The 22,081-nt window shown below is 44.7% G+C and overlaps 1 protein-coding gene across 1 annotated transcript in view; it reads left to right on the plus strand.

The window, feature by feature from the left end:
• Nucleotides 1-1,655: 1,655 nt before the first annotated feature.
• Nucleotides 1,656-22,081, plus strand: part of rara (retinoic acid receptor alpha) — a 77,902-nt gene continuing 57,476 nt past the window's right edge. Inside the window, exon 1 of the mRNA XM_022742607.1 lies at nucleotides 1,656-1,823. Coding sequence (XP_022598328.1) covers nucleotides 1,670-1,823 — 154 coding nt within the window. The 5' untranslated portion in view covers nucleotides 1,656-1,669. The remainder of the gene's footprint in view (nucleotides 1,824-22,081) is intronic.

Genomic DNA, 22,081 nt, shown 5'->3' on the forward strand with positions numbered 1-22,081 from the left:
AATGAAGCTTTTTCTTTTGCTGGCTTGTCTTTGCCAAACACTTTCCGGAGACACTTAATGTTGGTTTTTCCTTTAATTTGTCACCTATCTGCACAATGCTGCCGCCAGTGCGTCCCTCTAACTTGTCATATCCTCATGCTTTATCTACATCATACAAGTGGGAACAGGCACACAAACATGTCTGACTTGACCTCTCTCTCTTTACAGGAGTTCATCCATGATGTCCTGGTGTGATTCATGTTAGAGTGCCACATTCCTGAGCAGCAACACTGCTCATGCAAAGACACATTCCTCCTGCTTATTCAGTGAGGTCTGAGTGTATTTGTGTGTGTTTGTGTTGCAATGCCTCTTAGCTGTGCATTACATCCACTGACTCACTGAAGGGTCATTACAGTCAAATATAAGTTATGCTTGTGTTATGACAAGCTGTTTTAATGAAATAGTTTCTCTCTGTGCTCTCTGGGTGTATAGTTGTCAGTGCCCTCATGTGAGGTCATGCTTTCTGTGGTGATTACAGGTCTGTTTGTACATGTCTTAGACTTAATTTTGAAGTAAACTCTGCAGCAGAAATCTCTAGTGGTCCCAGAACGGCGCTTTGCGTCTCACCTCTGGCTTCTGCAACTGGTGTAATTAGCAAAGTTTTCTTTTGTGTTGGTCTCTCCATTTATATTTTGGCTCATCTCCCAAAGTATTTGTAGTCTGTTACTGTTAATGAGCGCGCGTATGAGCACACAAAGCTGCGAGGAGACATCACACACCCACTGCTCTCTTCACAGTTTTAACACTCCATTAGATAATTAAGGCGGATGGGGTGTTTTTGTAACATTTCAGATGAGACATTACCATTAATTAGTGTCAAAAGAAAAGAACTGTTTTGCTCAACCACTTAAGTACAAAGGGAAACGATCTCTTTACCTTGTCACTGAAGCACTAAATGATCTCTCTCTTTCTTTCTCTCTCTCTCTCTCTCTCTCTCTCTTTTTTTTCCCATAGGCAGAGGCTGTACGACTGCAAAGAGGAGGCCCGTCTAAGGAGAGGAGCTTTGTTTTGGCATCATGTGATCTGCGCATTCCCTAGGAGCACTCTGCAGTGGAAGAGTAAATCTGCGCTCCTGTGGAAGCTTTGCAACCACTAGCACCCGTATCACCACTATCACCACTCCTGACTGCAGTCATCAAAGTCACCTGTTCTTGACTCAACTTGCCTTCTGTCTCTTTCTCCCTCTTCATCTTAAAGATAAGGAATGGCTGTGCTACCTTACAGCCTCCCCAACGCCTCTCGCAAATAAGGCCTTTCAGCTTGTTTCACAATACCGGAGAAAGGAAGGCTAAAACACTCCACAGCCCTCTTTTATACTTCTACCCCGTGTCTCTTTTTATCTCTGTGTCCTTAGTAACTCAAACCTCAACACACACATTCACTAAACCAGCAGGATATTTGTCTTGGTGACATCTACAGCAGCCATCTTAAGGACCAGTTTCCAAGCCGTAAGGAGATTTTTTACAAACTTCGCCTGGCAGCCTTTTGGAATATCTACTCATCCCGCGTCCCTATGGGGGATTAAATCAGTACGGTAATCCACACTGACTCCTCTGTGGCTCTGTTCGATCTTGTTGAGGTGGTCTTTTCAGTGAGGTCTGTTTGTGACTGGAGGGTGGACTGAGCCATCATGGCTGGGAAGGGCAACCCGGTGCCGGGCCCCCACCTCAACGGCTTCCCCATGCCCACCTACTCCTACTTCTTCCCCCACATGTTGGGGAGCCTGTCGCCTCCAGCCCTGCCAGGACTGCCCATCAGTGGGTACAGCACCCCTTCACCAGCCAGTAAGTACACTCTACTACACCCTTTTTGCTGGTTGATGTTAGGCTTTGAAGTGCTCTGTACCTGTGCCATGCTGTAACTATCATGCATGCTGGTTTTTGAGTGACAGGTGGTGGGGAGAAGATTTACTTTCCTTTTGTGTGTGTCCTGGTTTACTCACAAGGCTGTGGCTCACTGTTTCCTGCACAGCTCCCCCACTCTGTGTGTGTGTGCACATATGCTGTTTCTTGTGATTCTGCTTGTAAAAGGACACGTTCATCTCATCCTGTTTAGATCATTCCTACGTGAAAGACGTGTGTGTTGGTAAACAGAGAGCAGCACACTTTCTCTCTCTCTCTCTCTCACACACACACCCACATCGCCTCCAGCGCTGTCCTTAATTTACAAGCCCACACACATCAACACATACACACACACACGGAAACGTCAGTGTAGATCACGAGAAAATGAGGCAGGACAGCCAGAAAGGAGCATTGCTTATTTGGGGAGCACAAATTTGGCAAGTGTTGCTAAAATAATCTCACAAATGCTATCATTGTAGCCAACCTTGATGGTACGCCTCCTTTATACTATCAATCAAAAGCTTCAGAACTGACTCGCAAAGTTTCTTATTTAAGTCAAACTAGCAGAAAAGCACTTTTCAAAAGCAGAGAGAAGCTGCTCTGTAGTCTATTATTTATACACAAGAAACTTTGTTTAAGCCTGAACAGTGGTGGAGGAAGTGTTCAGATCTTTGACTCAGGTAAAAGCCGCAGCACCAAAAGCTCTGCAAGTATTACCAGTAAAATCTATTAAGTAGTACTTAATACGCCGAATGGCCCTTTTCACACTGTAATATTAATATATATTATTACATATAATATATCATTGCATTACTATTACTGATGCAATACCCTATAAGCATTATTTTAATGTTGTAGCAGGTCGAGCTAATTGTAACTAAATGCTGATGTATCGTTTATTCTGTAATAATGCATCATATTTCGCAGTAAGAGTATATTGTATATGTATATATATTGTAGGAGAATCTCCATCTGACGCAGTAATTAAGGTCTTTTTTTTCTCGGTTAAACAAGTTTCTTGTGTCAAGAATTTTCTCGAGATGAGTTTTCATACCATGAAAGAAAAACCCCTGAATCTCACAGCTTTCACCAAGTCACACACTAAATCTGAATTTGACACAAAGATCCTTGAAGCATGTCTATTTGTGCTGGAAACGGGTTAAAATTACTTCACTGCACTGCACTGCACATTTATTAAAGAAAGTAAGACTTTAAGGGCTCATTAAAAAAAAAAACGATGTTTGCACCGTGTCCAGATTGTAAAATTAATCTGCAAAGTAAGTTGTAATCATAGATGACAAACATAGTGGAGTATTACTTCAAATATTGCATTTTAAAACGTAGTGGAGTGGAAGTAGGAAGGTGAATAGTTGCATGCAGAATCCCAAAAGGGCTTTGAAATTCTTCTACTCGCGCAATCCCTGCATCGCACAGCATACTGAGTAACACCGACAAACAGGCAGATAATCAATTAAACGGCCGTGGCAGCAGGAGAAATATGAACTAAAGGAATACAGTCGGTGGTGCAGATGTACAACAGTTTGTGTGCATTGGTGTGTACAGGCCAGGCGGACCGCTGCCTCGCTCTCACAGCCCTCACAGGTTTAGCGGGGGTCAGTGTATTGACTTTCTATCTGCTGGAGTTTGCGTTGGCAGCCAATGTGGAGGGAAGTGAAGAACAGTTAGTGCCCAGCCCAGTCACTCCCACTTCCCCAATACCAGATACCCCACCTCACTCACAAAGACTGGAGTTCCTGTCAGATTCCTCTTTTTACACTGCCGCAAATGCGTGTGTGTTTCTGTGTATCTGTGTGTGTGTGTGTGTGTGTGTGTGTGTGTGTGTGTGTGTGTCCACTCTCCCAGTGTTTGCCATGCAGGGCGGCATGGTTCCTTCCCTTTTGCCTGGACAAACATTTCCTGTCTGTAAACACTGGAGCGCCAGGGACACCACAGCTTCCTGACGAGCACGAGTACACACACACACACACACATGCACACACACACACAAACATGCACACACTCTTAAACATAAACACAATCTTTGCCCTTCATGCTGGCTCACTTTCTCTCACTCCTGCTCCTCCTCTCATGTAGATAACTGCAAACATAACTCACACATGCTCACACACACACGCACACACACACACGCACACACACACACACACACACACACACACAGCAACAGAACCACACGTGTCTCCTTCCAAACACTTACGCAGACTGTGACACACAAACACTCCACCTTTACCCCTCTCTCTCTTCCTCCTCCTGTCCACTTCTCTGGCAGATCATTTCTCTCTCCCTCCATCTAGCTCAAACACCTCTTTTTTTTTTTCTTCTTCTTCTTTTCTCTCACATTTTCACACACTCGCACACTTTAGCTAAGCCCTTCCCAACCCCATTCAATGCTGAGCGGTGACGAAAGAGAGAAGGACAGAGAGTGAGAGCTGAGGGACGGGGGAGAGAGAGTCCGTTTGGAGCTCACAGAATGTCAGATTGAAGAACGCTGAGCACTGGCCTTGATGGATTTCAGCGTTGCGGAGCTTCCAGTGTCGGCTAGAACCGCATGACTCCATTGTTGTGCGGACTTGTCTCTGTGTTTGTGCAGAGTGAATAATGTAGCTTGACCTTGTGGTTGTTGATTTTCCCTGCTATTGTCCAGAAATATAGTTTTGTCCTTATCACGACCTTGTCATGTTTGTACAAGAAGCGCGAAATATATAAAATAAATTCTTAGCAACAGTGAAATTGTGAATCAAATCTTTATTAAAATTTATAAAAAAGTTAACATTTTACATATACATTTTGTAGATGGCCGGTTGACATGATTTGGATATGGTTACCAGCATTTTTCATATGATGGATTTGAATTATTTCCTTTACTTGTGGATTGGAGAGGTGTTGCATTTCCACTCTGACCACCTATTCCAATCCTCAGTGTGTCTGTGCTGTGTGACTATATGAACACCTGTATTTATGTAGTTTTGCTCCATGTGAGTGCAGTCTAATCATGTGCGCTGCAGGTATAAAGTGCAGATGTAAAGGGTTTTATTGGCAGCTTTGTTGAGTAAACAGTCACGAATCCAGGCCTTTTGTTTGAATTCTTTGCCATCAAAGCACTTTTTCTGTCTTCTTTTCTTTCTGCTCTTTTTCCTCTGTTCACACTCGTCTTCCTCCACCCCGTTCTCAGAGTTGTCCAGCTCCTCTACCTCGGCTTCCTTCAGCAAACCACAGTAGACCAATTATTTGGACCAAGCAGAGCAGAAGGGTTAATCTAGGCCTCCAACACTCTCTCTCTCTCTCTGTCTCCGCAGCTACAGCCTCCTGGGTTATGTCTTCACATCACATTATCTGAAAATCATCAGGTTAGGTTACGCTCCGGAGCAGATCAGTTGCAGATATTGATATTACATTTATTGCCTGCAGCTTTATTAGCTAACTGAATATTATCACCGTGGATTGATCACATTCACACGCCCGCAAAACATGCACGCCGCTGTATCGAACACAGTCAGTCAGATATCCACATCCATTTGCGCTCGTTACGTGCACACTCACACATGCACGTGCACAACTTTCATTAGTGATTTTGTTTAAGTCCCTGACGCCACATGCCTGTGCGGATATGGAACTATCAGTAACACCCCAACTATTGATCCCGTTATTATCATTAAAGCCCCACGCTGTCTCTCTCTTAATACAGTGCTGTTACATTAGCATGGTGTTATGAGGGATCATAATGAATGGAGCCAGCTTACTACCTGCTGCCATGGTGGACTAATTGGCTTTTCCCCACAGAGCGCTCTTGTTTCAGCAGTAATTGCTTGGTACGGGAGTGTTCCCTTGTGCGGCTAACACTCATGAGCACCATCTCCTTTGACTTATTAAGGGGGTAAAATGGCATTTATGAATGTACTTTAGGGTCAGCAGGAGAAATATGAAAGGATATTTTCAGACCTCAAGGAAGCTTGTGTACGTGTGTGTGTTTGTGTGTGTGTGCGTGTGTTTGTGTGTGTGGTTGTGTGTGTGTGTGGGTGTGTGTGTGTTTGTGTGTCACCTATCCCATTAAGCAGCCCGTGGTGGAATGCACCGACCATGAGTAAATATGGATATGGTAATGTTGGGCAAAGTGTGTGTTTGTGAGGGTGTGTGTGTGTGTGTGTGCTGGTTACTGGACAGACAGGTGGTTGCTCTCTGCCCCGGTGGTCTGCAGGAATCAAGGGGGCATGTCAGTACACTCCATGGGTGGCAAAAAGACACACACACACACACACACACACACACATACACACACACAAACACAGGCTTCTGTGGTGGGGATAAGGATAATGACATGAGAAACACTTGTGACGTGCTCCCCTTTGGCAGCAATCCAAAGTGTGTGTGGATGCGATGTAAACACACACTCTATTGACTAAAGCGCTTTTTCCATCAGGCCACCAGGTACCAGCCATTTAGCCACTTCAGAAGGACACACTCGTACGCACACACAGACACGGTACCTCTGGGGAGCTGGTTGTCATTATTGGAAAGTCATTTGAGGGGTGCCGATACTCTGATGGCGAGGACGCGGGCTTATTAAACATGGCGTGTAATACATGTCTAGCATGGCAGCGTAGCACTCATTCACCCCAGCTTAACGACCTTGTTAATTAACTGCAGAGCTCTGGGAGGCTGAAAAATGAGCACAAGGGCTCTCCTATTCTTAAATTTTCAAAGAAGTAATTGTCTCCGATGCCACTTTGAGATCATTGCCACGTCACAAGCAGTCGAAGGGTTTTATCATTCGTGTTGTACCAGATTACAAATAAGTAGATTTCAACAGATTCGATGCATTTTTTTTAACCGTAGCAAATCTGAAGAAAAAATGCAGTTACATGCAGGCGACAACTTTCTCCTCTAAATAATTGTGTTCCTGTTTCTCTAACAGCACCTACATCTATTTCCTTTTACCATGAGCTTTTTCTGACTTAAAAGTTCTATTATTAAACATGATGAGGAAGTCTGATGGTGCTTTCAGGAGATATTTATACACCGGAACATTTTGAGAACTGATTATTGTGATAATTCCTATTATAAATGAGAGATGTTTGTACATTGAGGGACTGCACAGTCTTTAACTGCAACCTCTGACGGCAGGAAATAACTGCATTTAGGCAAAGAAGTGAATATATTCCGAAATCCAAAAGTTTGCATTTGAAGAGAACATCACTCCGAAACATGGGTAAACAATATCGTTTAAATGCTGACAAGTGGCCATATAGGAAGGCAACCATATTGTCATACAAAAATGTCAATATTGTTCTCATCTTGTATCTCAAAAACCCAGAATCCGTTCAATGCTGGGGTTTTTTTTTTCACAAGGCTACTACACTTAATACTACTACTCAACTTTAATTAAAGGGCTGCATCTTTGCAAACTCCTGCCATCGGCATGAACGTCTGATGAGCTACGTGACCACCCCCCCCACCCCACCCCCCAAATCCCCCCCCCCCTTACTCCCTAACTTGGTACACAAAGCGCACGTGTGAAGTCGGTGCGGGATCAGGAGACACTAAGCTGAGGCAGGATATCTCACTCCATCATGTGCAGATATTGAAAAAATGACATAGATGCTAATAACCTGCTATGAATGTTAACCAGACTAGATTAGACTAGACTACAACCCGGTGCTGCCATAATCAATACTAATGGTACAATGATTAAACGCTTCTTATCTGACTTACTCCTGACTGGCCATCAACATACACCAGTGTCACTATGCAGTAGGTGGAGTGTGTGTGTGTGTGTGTGTGTGCGCGCGCTTCTGTTAGGGAATTTTCTGATTGGGAGTGGCGATTCTTGGTGATTTTTATTGTGGATAAAGTGTGTAGTTGGGTGTTGTTGGTTAGGACAGGAGGAGCTCGAGCCTGGTGGAAGAAGAGGAGGAGGAGGAGGAATAGGGAGGTGGTGACAGGCTTTGGAAAAACCTGATTCAAATGGGAAAACAAGAATATTATGTGAGAGACAGAGAACCAGGGAGATGGAGATGCAAGCTTTCTGTGCAGATGCGACAGGAGTGGGAGCCCCAGGCGCACACACTCACACACACACATATGCACACACACCCACACAGATGCACACACAGGCTTTGGCAACACCTGTGTCCTGTGCCAGCATCATGTGCCAAAACACTAGCAAGCTTAGCCAAAAAGGGGATCCCACAAGAAAACCCATCACCCTCTCCCACCAGCCCTCTGGCCTTCCCTCACATCTGTCCCTCTTCACTCCCTCTCTCGCCTCATTTCTTCAACTCCACTCTTCTTCCCTCCCGCCTCCACTGCTCTCTCTGTGGGCATTTGTCCTCTTTTCCTCCTCGATCCGTCTCCTCCGCACTCATCCTTGTTTCGTCGTACCTGCAGCCCCTCACTCCCCACTCTTCTTTCTCTCTCTCTCTCGTTCTCTTCTGTTTTCCTCCTTTCTTCCCACCCTCCCCTTTCTCCACCTTAGGACTTGACAGAGCTATCATTACCCTGCCACCTATTTACTCGCAGCCTGTTATTTTCCATTTGCTTTGAGGGGACCCGGGGCCAAATCTCTGCCCAGAATACAAGATCCTAACCACAGGATTTATCCCCGAGTGGCTTGGCAAGTGTGGTCCACTCCCCCACCCCCCTTTTTCTTTCCATCTCTCTCTCTCTCTCTTTCTTTCTTTCTGTCTTTCTTTCTGTCTTTCTTTCTTTCTCTGTGTCTTGCACTCTCATTCTGTCTTTCTTTCTATATGGTTTTTTTTTTCCCCTTCCGCGGCTGCTTATGCAAATACAGGGCCCTCCTATTAAAGAGCTGTCTACCCATAATCCGATGGATGGCTCCATTTTCAGTGTGATACACACAAACACACACACTTACACACAAAGAAAGGCAGATTGCGCCGCACACTATTAGGGATACAAGGACACATGCTATCTCTCATAAACATTCACAGCAACTGGCACATACATGCACACATGCGTGGAGAGACACACACACACACACACACACACACACACACACACACAAGCTGACACACGAGCGCAGAGAGAAAACCCTCCTCTGCAGCATGGGTGTTTGGAGCAGTGAGCGCTTTAAGCTGTAGTTGGGCCATAACAGCTTCAAAACCAGCAGACTGTCGCCAGCAGCCATGCAGCACTCAGTTGGGTAAACACTGGCATAATCTAAATCTCTCTCTGATGTGCCAGCGCAAGTATCTTTATTTCTGCGCTCTTCAAAAGCCCCGCAAGGAAGTCAAGACAAGGGTAAAGCGATAAGAACTCCCCCTTTTTTTTTATCTCTCTCTCTCTCTCCTTCTCTACGGCTTTCCTATCCTTTCCTTCAACCCACTCTCGCACTGACCCCCCTCTCCTTCCTTTTATCCCCCTCCCCACACACACACGCACACACATACGCACACACACACACACACACACACACACATCTCTCTACCTCCTTATGCCCTTTTTGCAGCACCCATTGCATACAGCCATAATTCACACCGCCGCATACATTCAAATGTCAATGACTCTCTCACAGGCATCATTCCTCTATTGTCCTTTGATAAGGGGGGTAGCAATGACAGCATCTGTAAAATATAGGGCAGTTACCTAATGGAAGGAGATGAAGGAAGGAAGGAAAGGAGAGAGCTGAGGAAAGGTTCCGAGAGGTTGAGCAGCTCTGGCCTGCGCCGCTCGGAGAGTGATTGAATTATCAAGCAGAGCTTTGCTTGTTGTCCAAGGGGGTTTCAGAGGGAAAGCCCTTTTCTCAGCGGCTAATGTGCTTTTTCAGCCCAGCACAATGGATAGCTGTGTTGCGCAAAGGGGCTAAGAGAGCTCTGTTCGGCCGGGGCTTATGGGGCCACCAGCTCTCTCTTGGCACCTCTCTAAGGGGCCCCTGGCCACACTTAACCTCAAGCCTGTCTGCTAACATTAGCACATAGCCACCTCAGAGTGGAATGATAATGCACTCGTGACAGCGTTAGCACATTATAGGGCTACGTTCACCACCGAACTAATGCAGAATGAATTGTGCTGTGTTTAGATAATCATTAGCATTCCAGAGATTTGCGGACGCACACATATAACGCTGCTGCACCGTCTGAATCCGTCTGCTGTGTTCTTTGTGAAAGACAAGTCTTTGTTATTCTACCTTTTTATTTAGCCTTGCTGCCTTTTGCATATTATTGTGTTAAGTTGAAAACTGGACACTCCCAAAGCTGATACAGTGACTAAAACATTTTTCTACAGAAATCCTCAAAACAAATAAAATGTCCTCATTAGAAATGTCTCTTATTCATTAAGAGTGATTTTATTGCTGTCATCCAACCCCAGACGCTATTTGTGTCTGTAGGCCTTCTCATGTGTCTTGTGGGTTATTACCTGTAGTCTAATCATTACAATGAATTACAGAGGATATCTATGTTATTAGAAATTCCACTGCAAATTACCGTCATTGATGGCAAACGTAGAGGTCATCTGATAATATTGCGCTTTTATGAATCAGCATCTCACTCGCTTCTGTTTTTTCTGTCCAGTGACAGTTTTTATAGCATTTTAGGTGTAAATGCAAAAAAGGAAAAGTCAGTCAATTCAGTGAAAATGAAACTTAAAAAAAACCTAAAAACTAAAATTCACTAAAATAACTATGAGGTTGTGTGTGTGTGTGTACGACTTTAACGTGGAAGGACCAGTGAGCGTGTCGAAACACAGTAAATATTAGGGAGTGTAATTTTTACTTGAGGGAGAGGGAAAAGAAACACAAGACATATGCGCTCCAGACGGGATTAAAATCACTAATCAGCACATGCAATATTAAAATCAATGAACCTTCACCTACATAAATAAACTCCATCTGAGTAGTGTGTCCTGTGTGAGCGGGCTGCACGAAACACAGATGTGGGGTCTAAATCCTTAAATCACATGAGGTCCACAGGTAATTCTGGTTTTATTTTACTTATAATTTATGAAATATGTGTCTCAACTTCTCCTCCCTTTTCTTTTTAACTCTATTTTTTTTTTTTCTTATTACTTTCAGTTCCTTAACCCTACTTTCTATTCCTTTGCTCGAATTGAATTACTGTGCTTCAACACACACAAGTGTGGCGCTTTATCCTTCTCCTTTATTTTTCACTGTTTAGCTTTCATTTTTCATCCTCCTCGTCTCTCTGATCTCTCTTTTCACTCCGTGGCCTCTCTTTTCATCAGGAGCAAACAGCTGTTCGGCAGTTACCCTGTGATCAGTGCGAAGAGGCACCTGAAACTTGCACCGGCTCTCTCTCTCTCTCTCTCTCTCTCTCTCTCTCTCTCTCTCTCTTAACGTCTCTTATTCTCCCTCACTCTCTCCACACATTCAGATGCTCCTTTTATCTCCGTGTCCCAGTCTTTCTCCTCTTCGCTCCGTCAGCGCGCTCACACTACACGGACGGAGGGGGTGTGATTAGTGGCACAGCTTTGCCCTCCATTTTGAAATTGCTTTCTAAACAACTGGTGTGCATTATGCCTTGATTAGTCCCCTAATTTGGTCTGTCCCACGCAACGACCAGATGTTCACACGCACGCACAGTCGCGGCAGCTTTTAAAACCGTGTGCCAGAAACGTGCTCTCACGGTGGCCGTTCTTGTCCTTGGATTTATTTTTTTATTTTTTTTAACCCAATTGTTCAGAACTATGTAACAAATAAGTGAAGTGACCATGATATAACACACACCACAGGGCCACGTGGGTGTTGGTGTGGTATGCTTCCTGTCATGGATCGGCCTGATTATTGTTGTGTTGGATGGATTTGACTGTGCGAGTTGTTCTCACACACAAACTGTAGAACAAAACTGGTCTGATCTGGTGGAGTTACTGAGGAATTCCACAGTCACTGACAATGACTGATCAGCTGCTGCCAAGATAAGATCTCAGGTCTTAGGCTGCAGCAGATAGACACACACACACACACACACACACACACACACGCCCACACTCAATTGCAAAGACCATACTTCCACCAACTGTACGAAAACATTTTCTTTGTCTCCTGACTCAGACCAGCGTTCTCAAGTTGGGAAAACCATACGGGTGATTGTGGCAGACCCCACAAATAGCATGTGGTTTCACGGATCTTGTCTCTCATGGTTGCTGAAGCTTACACAATACACATTCTGACAAAGCACCAGTACCACACAGTTACACAATAACAGTCAAGTGTGTTTGATCAGCCGCTTGTTTTGTGTACGCCGTGCACTTGAGAAAAACACAGAAAACCGACAAAATCTCCCACAGCCAGGCGATCATGGAAGGCTGCGGTTTGTCATCGGAAATGCTCTTCTGAGGGTCAGGAGAGGCCAAAGCCGCTCCACAGTTCTTTAGCGGTGAATAGTCAGCTTGAAGGAGTCGGGATGCCTCAAATCAAGTGCTTGTTGGAAGGAAGGATCAGTGTCTGAAACATCCTCCCCCTTAAACGTTCCAGATGTCAGAAAGATTTGCTTCCAACGATTTCTTGTAACTTTTTAAACCAACTTTCAGCTTCAGTCTTCGCAACATCTACCTGCCACTTTTTCTGCGTACAAATGTAAATATCTTTGTGGAACGTCATTGACGGCAGATTGTCCGCAAGAGTGCTCAATTTTCCCCAATTTTAAATGATTGTTGCGTCTCACCGCCTTCGAATGTGGCCAGTGGAAAAAGCCATGAACACTCTCAGGTTAAACTTAGTGGGAAGAGAAAACTAAGATGAACTGTAAAGTTATCATCCAAACTGTCATTACTGTCGGTTACAAAGATCCATCATAATTTACTCATTTTCAACCTGTTGCACTTGCACAGGGTTTTAACCATTCAAAGAGGGATTATTAACATTGTTGATTATTGATAGAAATGATGGATTTAAATCAAAAAAATTGTTAATGAATTATTCTTTAAGTGAGCACGTACACTCAGGCTCTGACTCACCCGTACTGTACGGCCACGTTCCCTGTGACTCTGTGGTGAAACACCGTGAGTGAAGCAGGACATCTTAAAGGCAGAAGACAGCAGTGACTGATCACAGAGAAAGAGACGGAGCGATGCTGCATACCTAAGGTCAAACTCAAGACCTCCCTCTCTGACCCTGAGACCCCTCTAATCGCTCATTCTCTGAAAGAAAGAGACAGGACTGAAGAGGAGGTTAGGAAGAGGGAGAGAAAGATCAAGAGAGGGAGAGCGCGAATGAGGGAAGTGAAGGGCCCCTGCAGGCATCTTAAATCACAGCAGGCCCAGACATACCCCCCTCACCAAAGAATCAGGGGCAGATTCACACTTTGTACCGTGGAGTCGTTCGCGAAAACGATCCTTTCAGAAGAACAAACTGAACTGAATCGCCTCCTGAAACTTATCTGTTCCCCTCTTAGTTCGGTTGAGCTCTCAGTCAGTTGTGAGCCGGCGTGGAGGGACGCACTCACACACTGAATGATTGAGTGTATCTGCAAGAAAAACATGAATCCTGCGCAAAGGAGTGAGAGTTTCCCAACAAGCGAACGTGATTAGTTTGCTGTGAAACACTCGCTCCTTTCACTGCGAGGGGAACGGTGCATGTTCAGTGAACGCACTACACGGTGAACGTGCGCCCTGAGTGACAGTCAGTGGCTCAAACCGCCAGAGTCAGGCCCAGAAAAGTTCAAGAGTGCCGCACTGTAGATCAGTTAAAAGTCATTAAAAACCAGCGAGGCAAGGAAACATTTGTCTTTGGCAGGGGATCATGAGGAATACACACAGTTCAGTGTTTCAGTTCAGCGAGTGGGACTCTGCAGTCGGAGCTCCGGTCAGTAACTGAACCATTCGATGAACAAATCTTTTGACCGAATCTTTTTAATGAACTGATACTAGTCGTTCGGGACACTGGAAAGAACTGCTTTACAAATCACTAACACTTTCTGTAAATGACCACTGACTCGGATACCTGCAGCGAGATGCAGGCGGGGGCCGGCATCGACGGAGCCTCTGTGTGTGTCTCTTCGTGTGTGTGTCAAACAGAGGAAGTGCTTTTTCCACTTCCAGCTCTCTGCATTCAACAAAATCCACACAATACTGGACTCGTACGTTTGTCCGCCTCAGATGTTCGCCTGCATATGATTGTGCAGACGCTTTTTGAATTATGTCAGCTGATTTGTTTCATAAACTTGTGTTTATGGGCCACAATATAGGTGAAATGTCTGTGTTTACTGTTAACACAGAGAACGAGAGGAACAGAGGGAGGGGGAGGTCAGGCGATGCCAGTGATGGGATTTCGCTGATTCAATATTTACTCATCAAACAGAACTATTTCCTGTAAGCACTTGGCCAAACTCTCGCTCTCAGCACCTCACTCTTTCGCTCTCAGTCTACCTTTGTTTTTATCTCTCTCTCTTTCTCCCCCTCCCTTCGTCTTTTTTGTGTCCTGTTTCCTCTCATCATCGTAAATGTTCAGAGGATTTGTTTTCCCTCCCCAGCCTGCTGTTGGTTTTCTTTATTTCCCTTTTCTTCTTTCTCAAGAATCGGCTTCTTCTCCTCTCTTTCTCTCCCCGCTGTAAGCCCTTCATCATTTTCTTCCTTTCATTTTTTTGACCCAGCTATCTTTCCATCTCCACGCCACCCCCTCTATCCCAAAGATATTAGACACTGAATAAGCAGTGTGCAAACATCCGTCTAGCCACCCACCCACCTATCCAGCCAGGCATTCACTGTGGCTGTGAGTTTCAAATAGGGCTGATAATCGAGCTGTGTACACAGTGCGAGGGAGATGCTTTGACGTGGGGAGTTATGTTGCTTTAAATATTATACTAACTGAGGTTCTCATGGGTGTGTTCAGGACAAGTGAGTGTGTTTTAGCATTTGATTAAGTCCAGAAAATATCCACACCTTTTTTAATTTTGTGTGTGAGTTTGTCTTTCTTTGTCCCTGAGGGTTTGGTGTGTTGTGTATCTTTCTGTGTGTACACACACATCTAGCACAGCTGTGAACAGTGCGAGGCCGGCGAGTGTGTGTTTCTGGAGTGCATTAGGTGGTTTTCTGCAGGGAAGACAACTATATGGCCTCTCTGCCCCCCCACCCCCCACCCCCCACCCAACACTGAAAAAAGAAAGCACTCAGTCCTGGCAGATGTGTTGTCAAAAGCCGGCGTCTTTCAGACCTTTGAAAAATAGCCTTTATGTCAAAACCAGATCACTTGGACTGAAGGTTCACATGGAAAGCAGTGGAAGAGCTCCAGGGGAAAACGTTTTGAGGGGAATATTTTAAGTCTTTATCATGAAGGTAGTCGTCTGTCTGTCGACACGTTTGGTGTGGCTGCTTGTACTGTATGCCCAGAAGCTGACGTAGTTTTCCCCTGTGGTGCTCGTGTGTGTTTGTGCACGTGCATGCACAGCTGTCCATTTCTTACTTTGTGTGTGGCTGTGGACCGAAAACCATCCCGCCCAAAGTTGGTACATTGGAGACCTTTTGCTGTAGCTGAGTAGACTCCATGTAAACAGGATTAAAACCAGGAGGAACATCCTTGGGTATTCGTTCAGGCCTCTTAGACCTCTTCCTTTTTCTTTTCATAAACTGCTTTTGTTGTGGTCCCCTCTGAGGTCAAGAGCTCTTACTGCTCTTAACCCCCCCGCTGCCATTATTTTCTCTTGTGTTAATGGTCGCTCTTTGGAGGGGATGTGGAAGGAGGGCGCGGGGTGCTTGCTCATTCAGTTTCATCCACATGTAGTGCACTAGCTCTGGACCCAATTAATCCCCTTTTTATTTTGTTCCATCTCTACCGCTCCTCAGACATCCTTGGTCCATGAGCTTGTGCCCATATTACAATAAAGATAAGCTGCAGGGCCAAAATTGAATACTGGCACTATAACCTTCATCTGTGAAAGCTCACGAATTACTGCGTTCTACTTTTTGTCTTGACGTTAAAATAAAATTAAAACAAATTTCTCAGGCAAATAGTGGCGTTTGATTGCGCTTTCTCCAGCAGCAAACAGGCCGGTGTTAAATGCATATTGGAAGTAAGGGTAATTGGACACAAGGAAAATAATTTCAAAATAAAACGGGAAGCAAGATGGGAAATAACCTCAAAGGAAACTAGTCTGGTAAATAGTGACCGTGCAGGATCTGGAGGTCTTTACAAAATCTTATAGTGTGTGACTAAAAACTGTGCGACTAGATGTGAGAGGGTGTCAGACTTTAGTCTTTTTAAATAAGCGTATTTCCCAAAATGTTGAATTATTCCTTTAATCATAACCATGAAGTATCTGCCTCTATTCTCTGTTCAATTACAAAGTCACGAATCAGTTTGAAGCTTGTTTTGCTGCCACTACGAGAGGAATCAGTCACAAGAGTTTGATTTTGATTTTGTTTCTATCATTTTTCTGCCTTCATCAGTAGCCGGAGCGACCACATGCACAGGGCTTCCCAGGGCTTTTACTTTGGTCAGGAGTACCTCAGGTGTTGTGTTTCAGGACTTTGAGAAGGCAACGGAATGAATGCACACACACACACACACACACACACACACACTGATGGAAGTTCGCTCCTCCCCTCGCAGACTTCAAAGCTAGCTGTCCCTTGAGGAACTTCAAACGCTGGGGAGGCCATTAAAAGACAAAAATTATTTTCTGTAACGTCGTGATTTATTTGATTGAAAAATGAAACCACTAACCCAACAGACATTATTTTCCCTTCCCAGGCCCTGCTTCACCAGGCACAAACTAAATTGCTACCAGGTGGGAATCCTCTTAAGAGCAGAAAGGCTCAGCCCGAAGAGTCGTAGCTTTCTTCCTCGCTCTTGTCTCCAGGGCTTCTCCTTTGACGCCATGTCCCTCCTTTTCTCTCCCTCTCCATTCCTCTTTAGGATGTCATTCCTTCATTAACGACCGGCCGAACAGATGCACACACACCAACGAGTTTGTTCTTAAGCCCTTATGTTTGTTGTAGTGCAAGTGAAGTGTTAACCTGCAGTGCTAGGAAATACCCCTCACGCCCATCAGTCAATGAAGGAAAGATAAAAGAGGTGGAGAAGGTGTGCGGTGAGTGTTTTTGAGAGAAATGAGGCGGCAGTGAAACTCAAGCGTGAGAGAGAGTGATGGACTGGAGGGAGTGTGTGTTGTGAAGACGGAGAGACAGGTGAAAAGTTTCAGCCACTGAATTAAGAGAGTGGGCGGGTGTGGAGTGTCCTCTCAGGGAGAAGAAAAAAGGGGTTCGGAGGAAAAAAGCACTTGAAAGAGATTAGCGATTGATGGAAGCAGGCATGTGGACACAAAGGAAAGAGTAGATGATAATAGGCTCAGAATGTTAAATAGAATCATTGCTCACTGAATATTAAAAGTAAATTAAGCTAATAGAAGCAGAGAAGTGTGGTTTTTGAGCCACACTAGAAACAAAAACGACACTTAATACTAAAGGACGTGTCTTCGACTCAGTCTTTTGTGACCACTCCCTCCTTTCTCGTGACTTTTCATGCAACTGCGTGTCTAAGATTTGCTTCATGCTCTGTTCGAACACACCCGAGGAGCATCTGAAGATGGATCGGTCCTTTCATTCTCAGGAAGGCGTCTGCTGAAAGACTTCCTGTCACAGTAAATATAAGCAACATCGAACATCTAGACATCCACTCGGCCAGCCATTGATGTGGCTGAGAAGCAGACAGTCCCATCGGATGGTTTGGATTTAATCAGAATTAGATTAATCAATGCTTTCCTTGGTGTATAGGTGACGGGGTACTGTGGCTTTTACACTCGCAATATGTGTTGGTGTAGGTACGACTGAAGCAGAGGAAATTTGAACTAGCAAGACAAGTTTGTAGGCGTATAATGCGGCTTGTGTAGTACAAGGTTTAGGTGGTGCGGCCTTGGAAATTCTTGATGTTGCTGAGAAAAGCAGTAAATAAGGTATTCTATATGTTATGCACACTTGCACATACAGCATGTATTAATGTGTGACGCCACAACGCTGTGTGTGATTGAAATGAATGAGGATGCCTGTGTATTTGCTGCAGACCGAACAGGAGTTAAGTGTTTCCTTTTCGTGTTAGTTGTGGTTTGTGTGTGTCTGTGAATGCAGCATTGGCTTTATATATATCTGTGTGGGTTTGATAGAGAAAAGATGAAGGGGAAAAAAAAAAGCGTGTTGTTCACAGCTTATACACCGACATTTTCACCAACCGCCTCGCGGTTTGAGCACGTCGGCCACTCAGCACATGAATCACTCATTTCCAGTTCGTCTTTGTGCTGCTGAGTGTATTTCATCCTTCCATGTTGATATTCCTACTGTTTTCTTTATGAGTGGGTCTGTGTGTTCCCGTGTTTGTGTGCGTGTACCCCACTGATGAAATTGCGTCTCCTCCTCCTCCTCCTCCTAATGTTATCTCACTTCCTCTGGGCCCCTGACAAACCCACCAAACAGGGAGAAAATAGAGCGCTTTATTGGTACGCCTGTCAGGACTCCCCCTGGATTTATGGCCAACAGACAGCGTTTATCACTCAGCTGAGAGAGGCCGAGTAAAAAAAAAAAAAAAAATGGGTGGGAGGGGGAGGAGAAAACCAGGGTGAAGGAGCAGAGCGATCGTATCCTCCATTTACATATAGAGCCATTCAAAATGAGTGGAACCATTTCTGGAAAAGGATCATTAAATGAATACACTGTTAACATCTTGAACACATTTGCAGGACAAACCAGTGCCACTGGAGATGTTTGCTAAATTTATTATGTCAGCTGTTCAAGATTGCCGAAAAGTAATTGCACATTTTTGCTTGTTTGCAAAAGGCAAAGCCAGGGGATTAAACATGATCTCTGCTGCTTTGATTGATCAACAACTGATTGTGACAAGGTGCTAACAGAGTCATGTTTTTTTCTTGCATGTAATTATCTGCATCTGTTGGGTCTTATTATTGTACGTAAAAGGCTTTTCCACTTGGAATCCTCACTTTCTGTTTACATCTTCATTTTTTTCTTGGACGTCCCAGCGAACAAATTGGAAAATTATTCAATTCAGGCCAAATGTGCAGCAGTTTTAACTAAATCACTGTTGCAAATGACTTCGAGATGTGCTGTGACAATATTGCACATGTAACTTTTATCGAAACAAATTCTCCAAACCAGGCTGAAATAAACATGCTCTCTCTTTTCAGATGCACTCAGCTCTTTGTTAAAGGGAGCTGTACAGTATTGTCCCGGTTTATCTCTGTCTTACGTGTAGACTGAGCCACTATACCAACAAAGTGACCAGCTTTATTTAATTATTTATCACCTTTTGTGTTGTTAGTCCTCTAAATCGTAGCTACGCTCTTGCTAACCATGATTCAGTGGGAGCTGGTTATTGCTTGACATATGCAGTAAAAAGATGTAGGGTGCTTAGCAGGGTGCTGCTGAAATCATATATATTGGTTGTGGTGTGTCTATGCACAGTATGTGATCTTGTGGTTGCCTGTGTTCATCCGGTGTGTTGTTTTCTGATACTGACTCTGGGTCAGAATTCGCCTTTGTGACTTTGGTGAATTTGCAGTGTCCCAACATTTATCAGAGAGGCTACAGTTTTTCATTTGAAAACAATGATCTGAAACTAGCAAATTACAGTTATTTGCAAATGATTATAACTAGAAAAAGCTGTTAATTGTGTCTTTAATTTGTGCTGCAAGTACATCCATGGACCACCCACCTTCGCTATGTGTGGATCGTGAGTGCCAACAAAAAACGCACTGTAGTACAAACTGAACCGTATGTTGGAGTTTACATGACTCCACATCAGGGTATTTGTACCAGCTCTTAAAGCTCTTGATGGCCACACAGCAGTACAGATATTCATCCTGCTATTTGCGATGCTAACTAGCAGAACAACACCATCCGCAGCTCTGTTCAGTGTAGTAAGCACATAAAGTCTGAACTATCCATGCACCTTGCTACATGCCAGCAGACCTAACAACACACAGTGGTTGGCACACAGGCATAGCTGCACCTGTCAGCCTTGTTGTATTTGCTACATGCTAACAAGCATCTGAGAGAGGCAGAAAATGCCACATATCAGTCTATCGCTTTTACACAGCGATGGACCGTAGTGACTCTGAGAAACAACATTGACATTTGTAGACAAACTCAGATCTTATTGGCAGAAACTATTTATAAAAGAGTCTCATGAGAGAGTTCACAGCCTTTCATCTTCTACCTCTCTCTACCTCCTCTGTCTCTGTCTGCTGAGAGGATGAATTAGGGATGACAGAGCCTCTGTACAGGCTTTTAGTGAAGGGGAAGGGATGAGGGAGGGAGGGGGAGAAACGGGTTAACGGAGTCATTAACACATGATGATTTAACCGGTTTGATTTAGTGCCGCGTTACACGTTTCTGGCATCTTAGACTATCCTCATGTGGATTGGAAGGGAAAGAATTTTCTTTTCCCTCGCAACATCCTTCCTTCCTGCCCCTGAGGAGTTCCCCTCTGTGTGCTCCTGTGCAGCTTCTCCTCGCTCACCTTCTCTCTCTTCCTCCTTTTCTTTTCAGCATCTTCTTCATGCAGCCCAAACCCCTCCTTTTTTGTCATGTTCCCTCCACCTTTTATTCAGACTCTCACTTTCCTCCTCTCATTTTCTCCCTTTCTCCGTCTCCTCCCCAGTGTTCCCGTGTATTAAGATTTAATGCCCCCAAACAAGCTTTCCGTGTCAGCCCACTGAGAGTGTCAGCAGGGGCGCTCTGTTCCCCCTTCTGTCTCTGCTGTGAGAATCGCTCTCAAAGCTGCTTAGGGAAACACACTCACTCACAGGGCACTTGTGTTGTGGCCACAAAAGTACACACTCTTAGGCATACACACATTCAGAGTTTTTCTACACACTGTGCCTGAGGACACTGTCACGCAGGGCTGGACCAGGCCTCAGTTCACCCCAGTCTAGAGGAGGACTCCATGTGCTCTGTGAGTGTGTGTGTGTGCATGTGCGTCTACGTCTACCAATCACGTGTGGTGGGCGGGACTCCCTGCCTCACCATCAGGAATTAGATCATGCAGTATCATGTTTGGATGTGAGCTTTGATACACACACACACACACACGCGCACAAACACACACGCACACAAACACACATTGACACTCGTGCTGCCACAGTAATGCACATCCACACACATTTGGCTATACACAGTGTTTACTGCCATTACTCTGTTACCAGTTTCCCTCCAAGTTTCCAACCCAGGGCACGCACACACACACACACACGTGCACGCACACACACACACACACGTGCACACACACACACGCGCACGCTAAAAAGCCAACAAGAACTAGGGCAGGAGGTGTAGCCCTAATCCCCCTTTATATCTCCTCTTTCTTCCCTTCCCTTATTCTCCTTTTTTTCCTTTTTGTTTTTTTTCTCCCCAAAGCCCTTAATAACAAGGGACCGCCCCCCCATCCCTCCCTCTCTCTATACCCGCGGGGCGTCCCTATTCACCAACCTGGTGAATAATTAATGCCGGCAGGGCAAGTTGATTAAAATAACACATCAGGTCTCCTTCATTGAGAAGAGCCATGGCTCCACTGTGATGTTTCTGCTGGTGCGGGTGAAGCCACGGCAGAGAGGAGAGTTATTCTTCATATTAACCTTGATTAAGATTTCATGGCTGTAAGACCATATGCAGGCCCATGTGGTTTCCCTGTTGTAAGCAGGTTATGGTGGTTTGGGCATTTTGATCAAGAGTGAAAAACCATTCACTGCAAATGAACACGGACTGGATGTTTGATACCAATAGTGTTAAGGGAGGTTTTATACATTGGACAATAATATATTCCTTTTGTGTTTAATGAAAAAGACCTCAGATATATTCTGAGCAGAACATTTTATGGTTGAAAACTTTCTAAATTACTTAAAATCTATCTTAAAATTTTTTCTTTCTACCTCGGCGAACATCTAATACCCATAGTGACAAGCCAAAATTGATGAAGGCCAATATACTGGTGGAGCTCAGCTTCCCACCAGAACTCAGGGAAAACCCGAAGTCTGTTATTGTCACTCCCTTCTTCTTCTCTTCCTCCCCCGCTGCCTCTCTGTGTCGCTCCTCTGTTCCCCTGTAATGTTTTAAATTGAAGCAGATGGCATTCATGGGTGACACATGATGCAAGTTCATGTTTGCTAATTATGTCTTTGCTGTGCTGTTGACCTGTCTGCTTTGATTCCCTCGCTCCAACAGCTGTACATTTGCTAGTGTCAGCCCCTCCCCCTCTCTTTTTACCCCCC

Source organism: Seriola dumerili, unplaced genomic scaffold, assembly GCF_002260705.1.
Source record: "Seriola dumerili isolate Sdu_G_001 unplaced genomic scaffold, Sdu_1.0 BDQW01000068.1, whole genome shotgun sequence".
Lineage (NCBI taxonomy): Eukaryota > Metazoa > Chordata > Actinopteri > Carangiformes > Carangidae > Seriola > Seriola dumerili.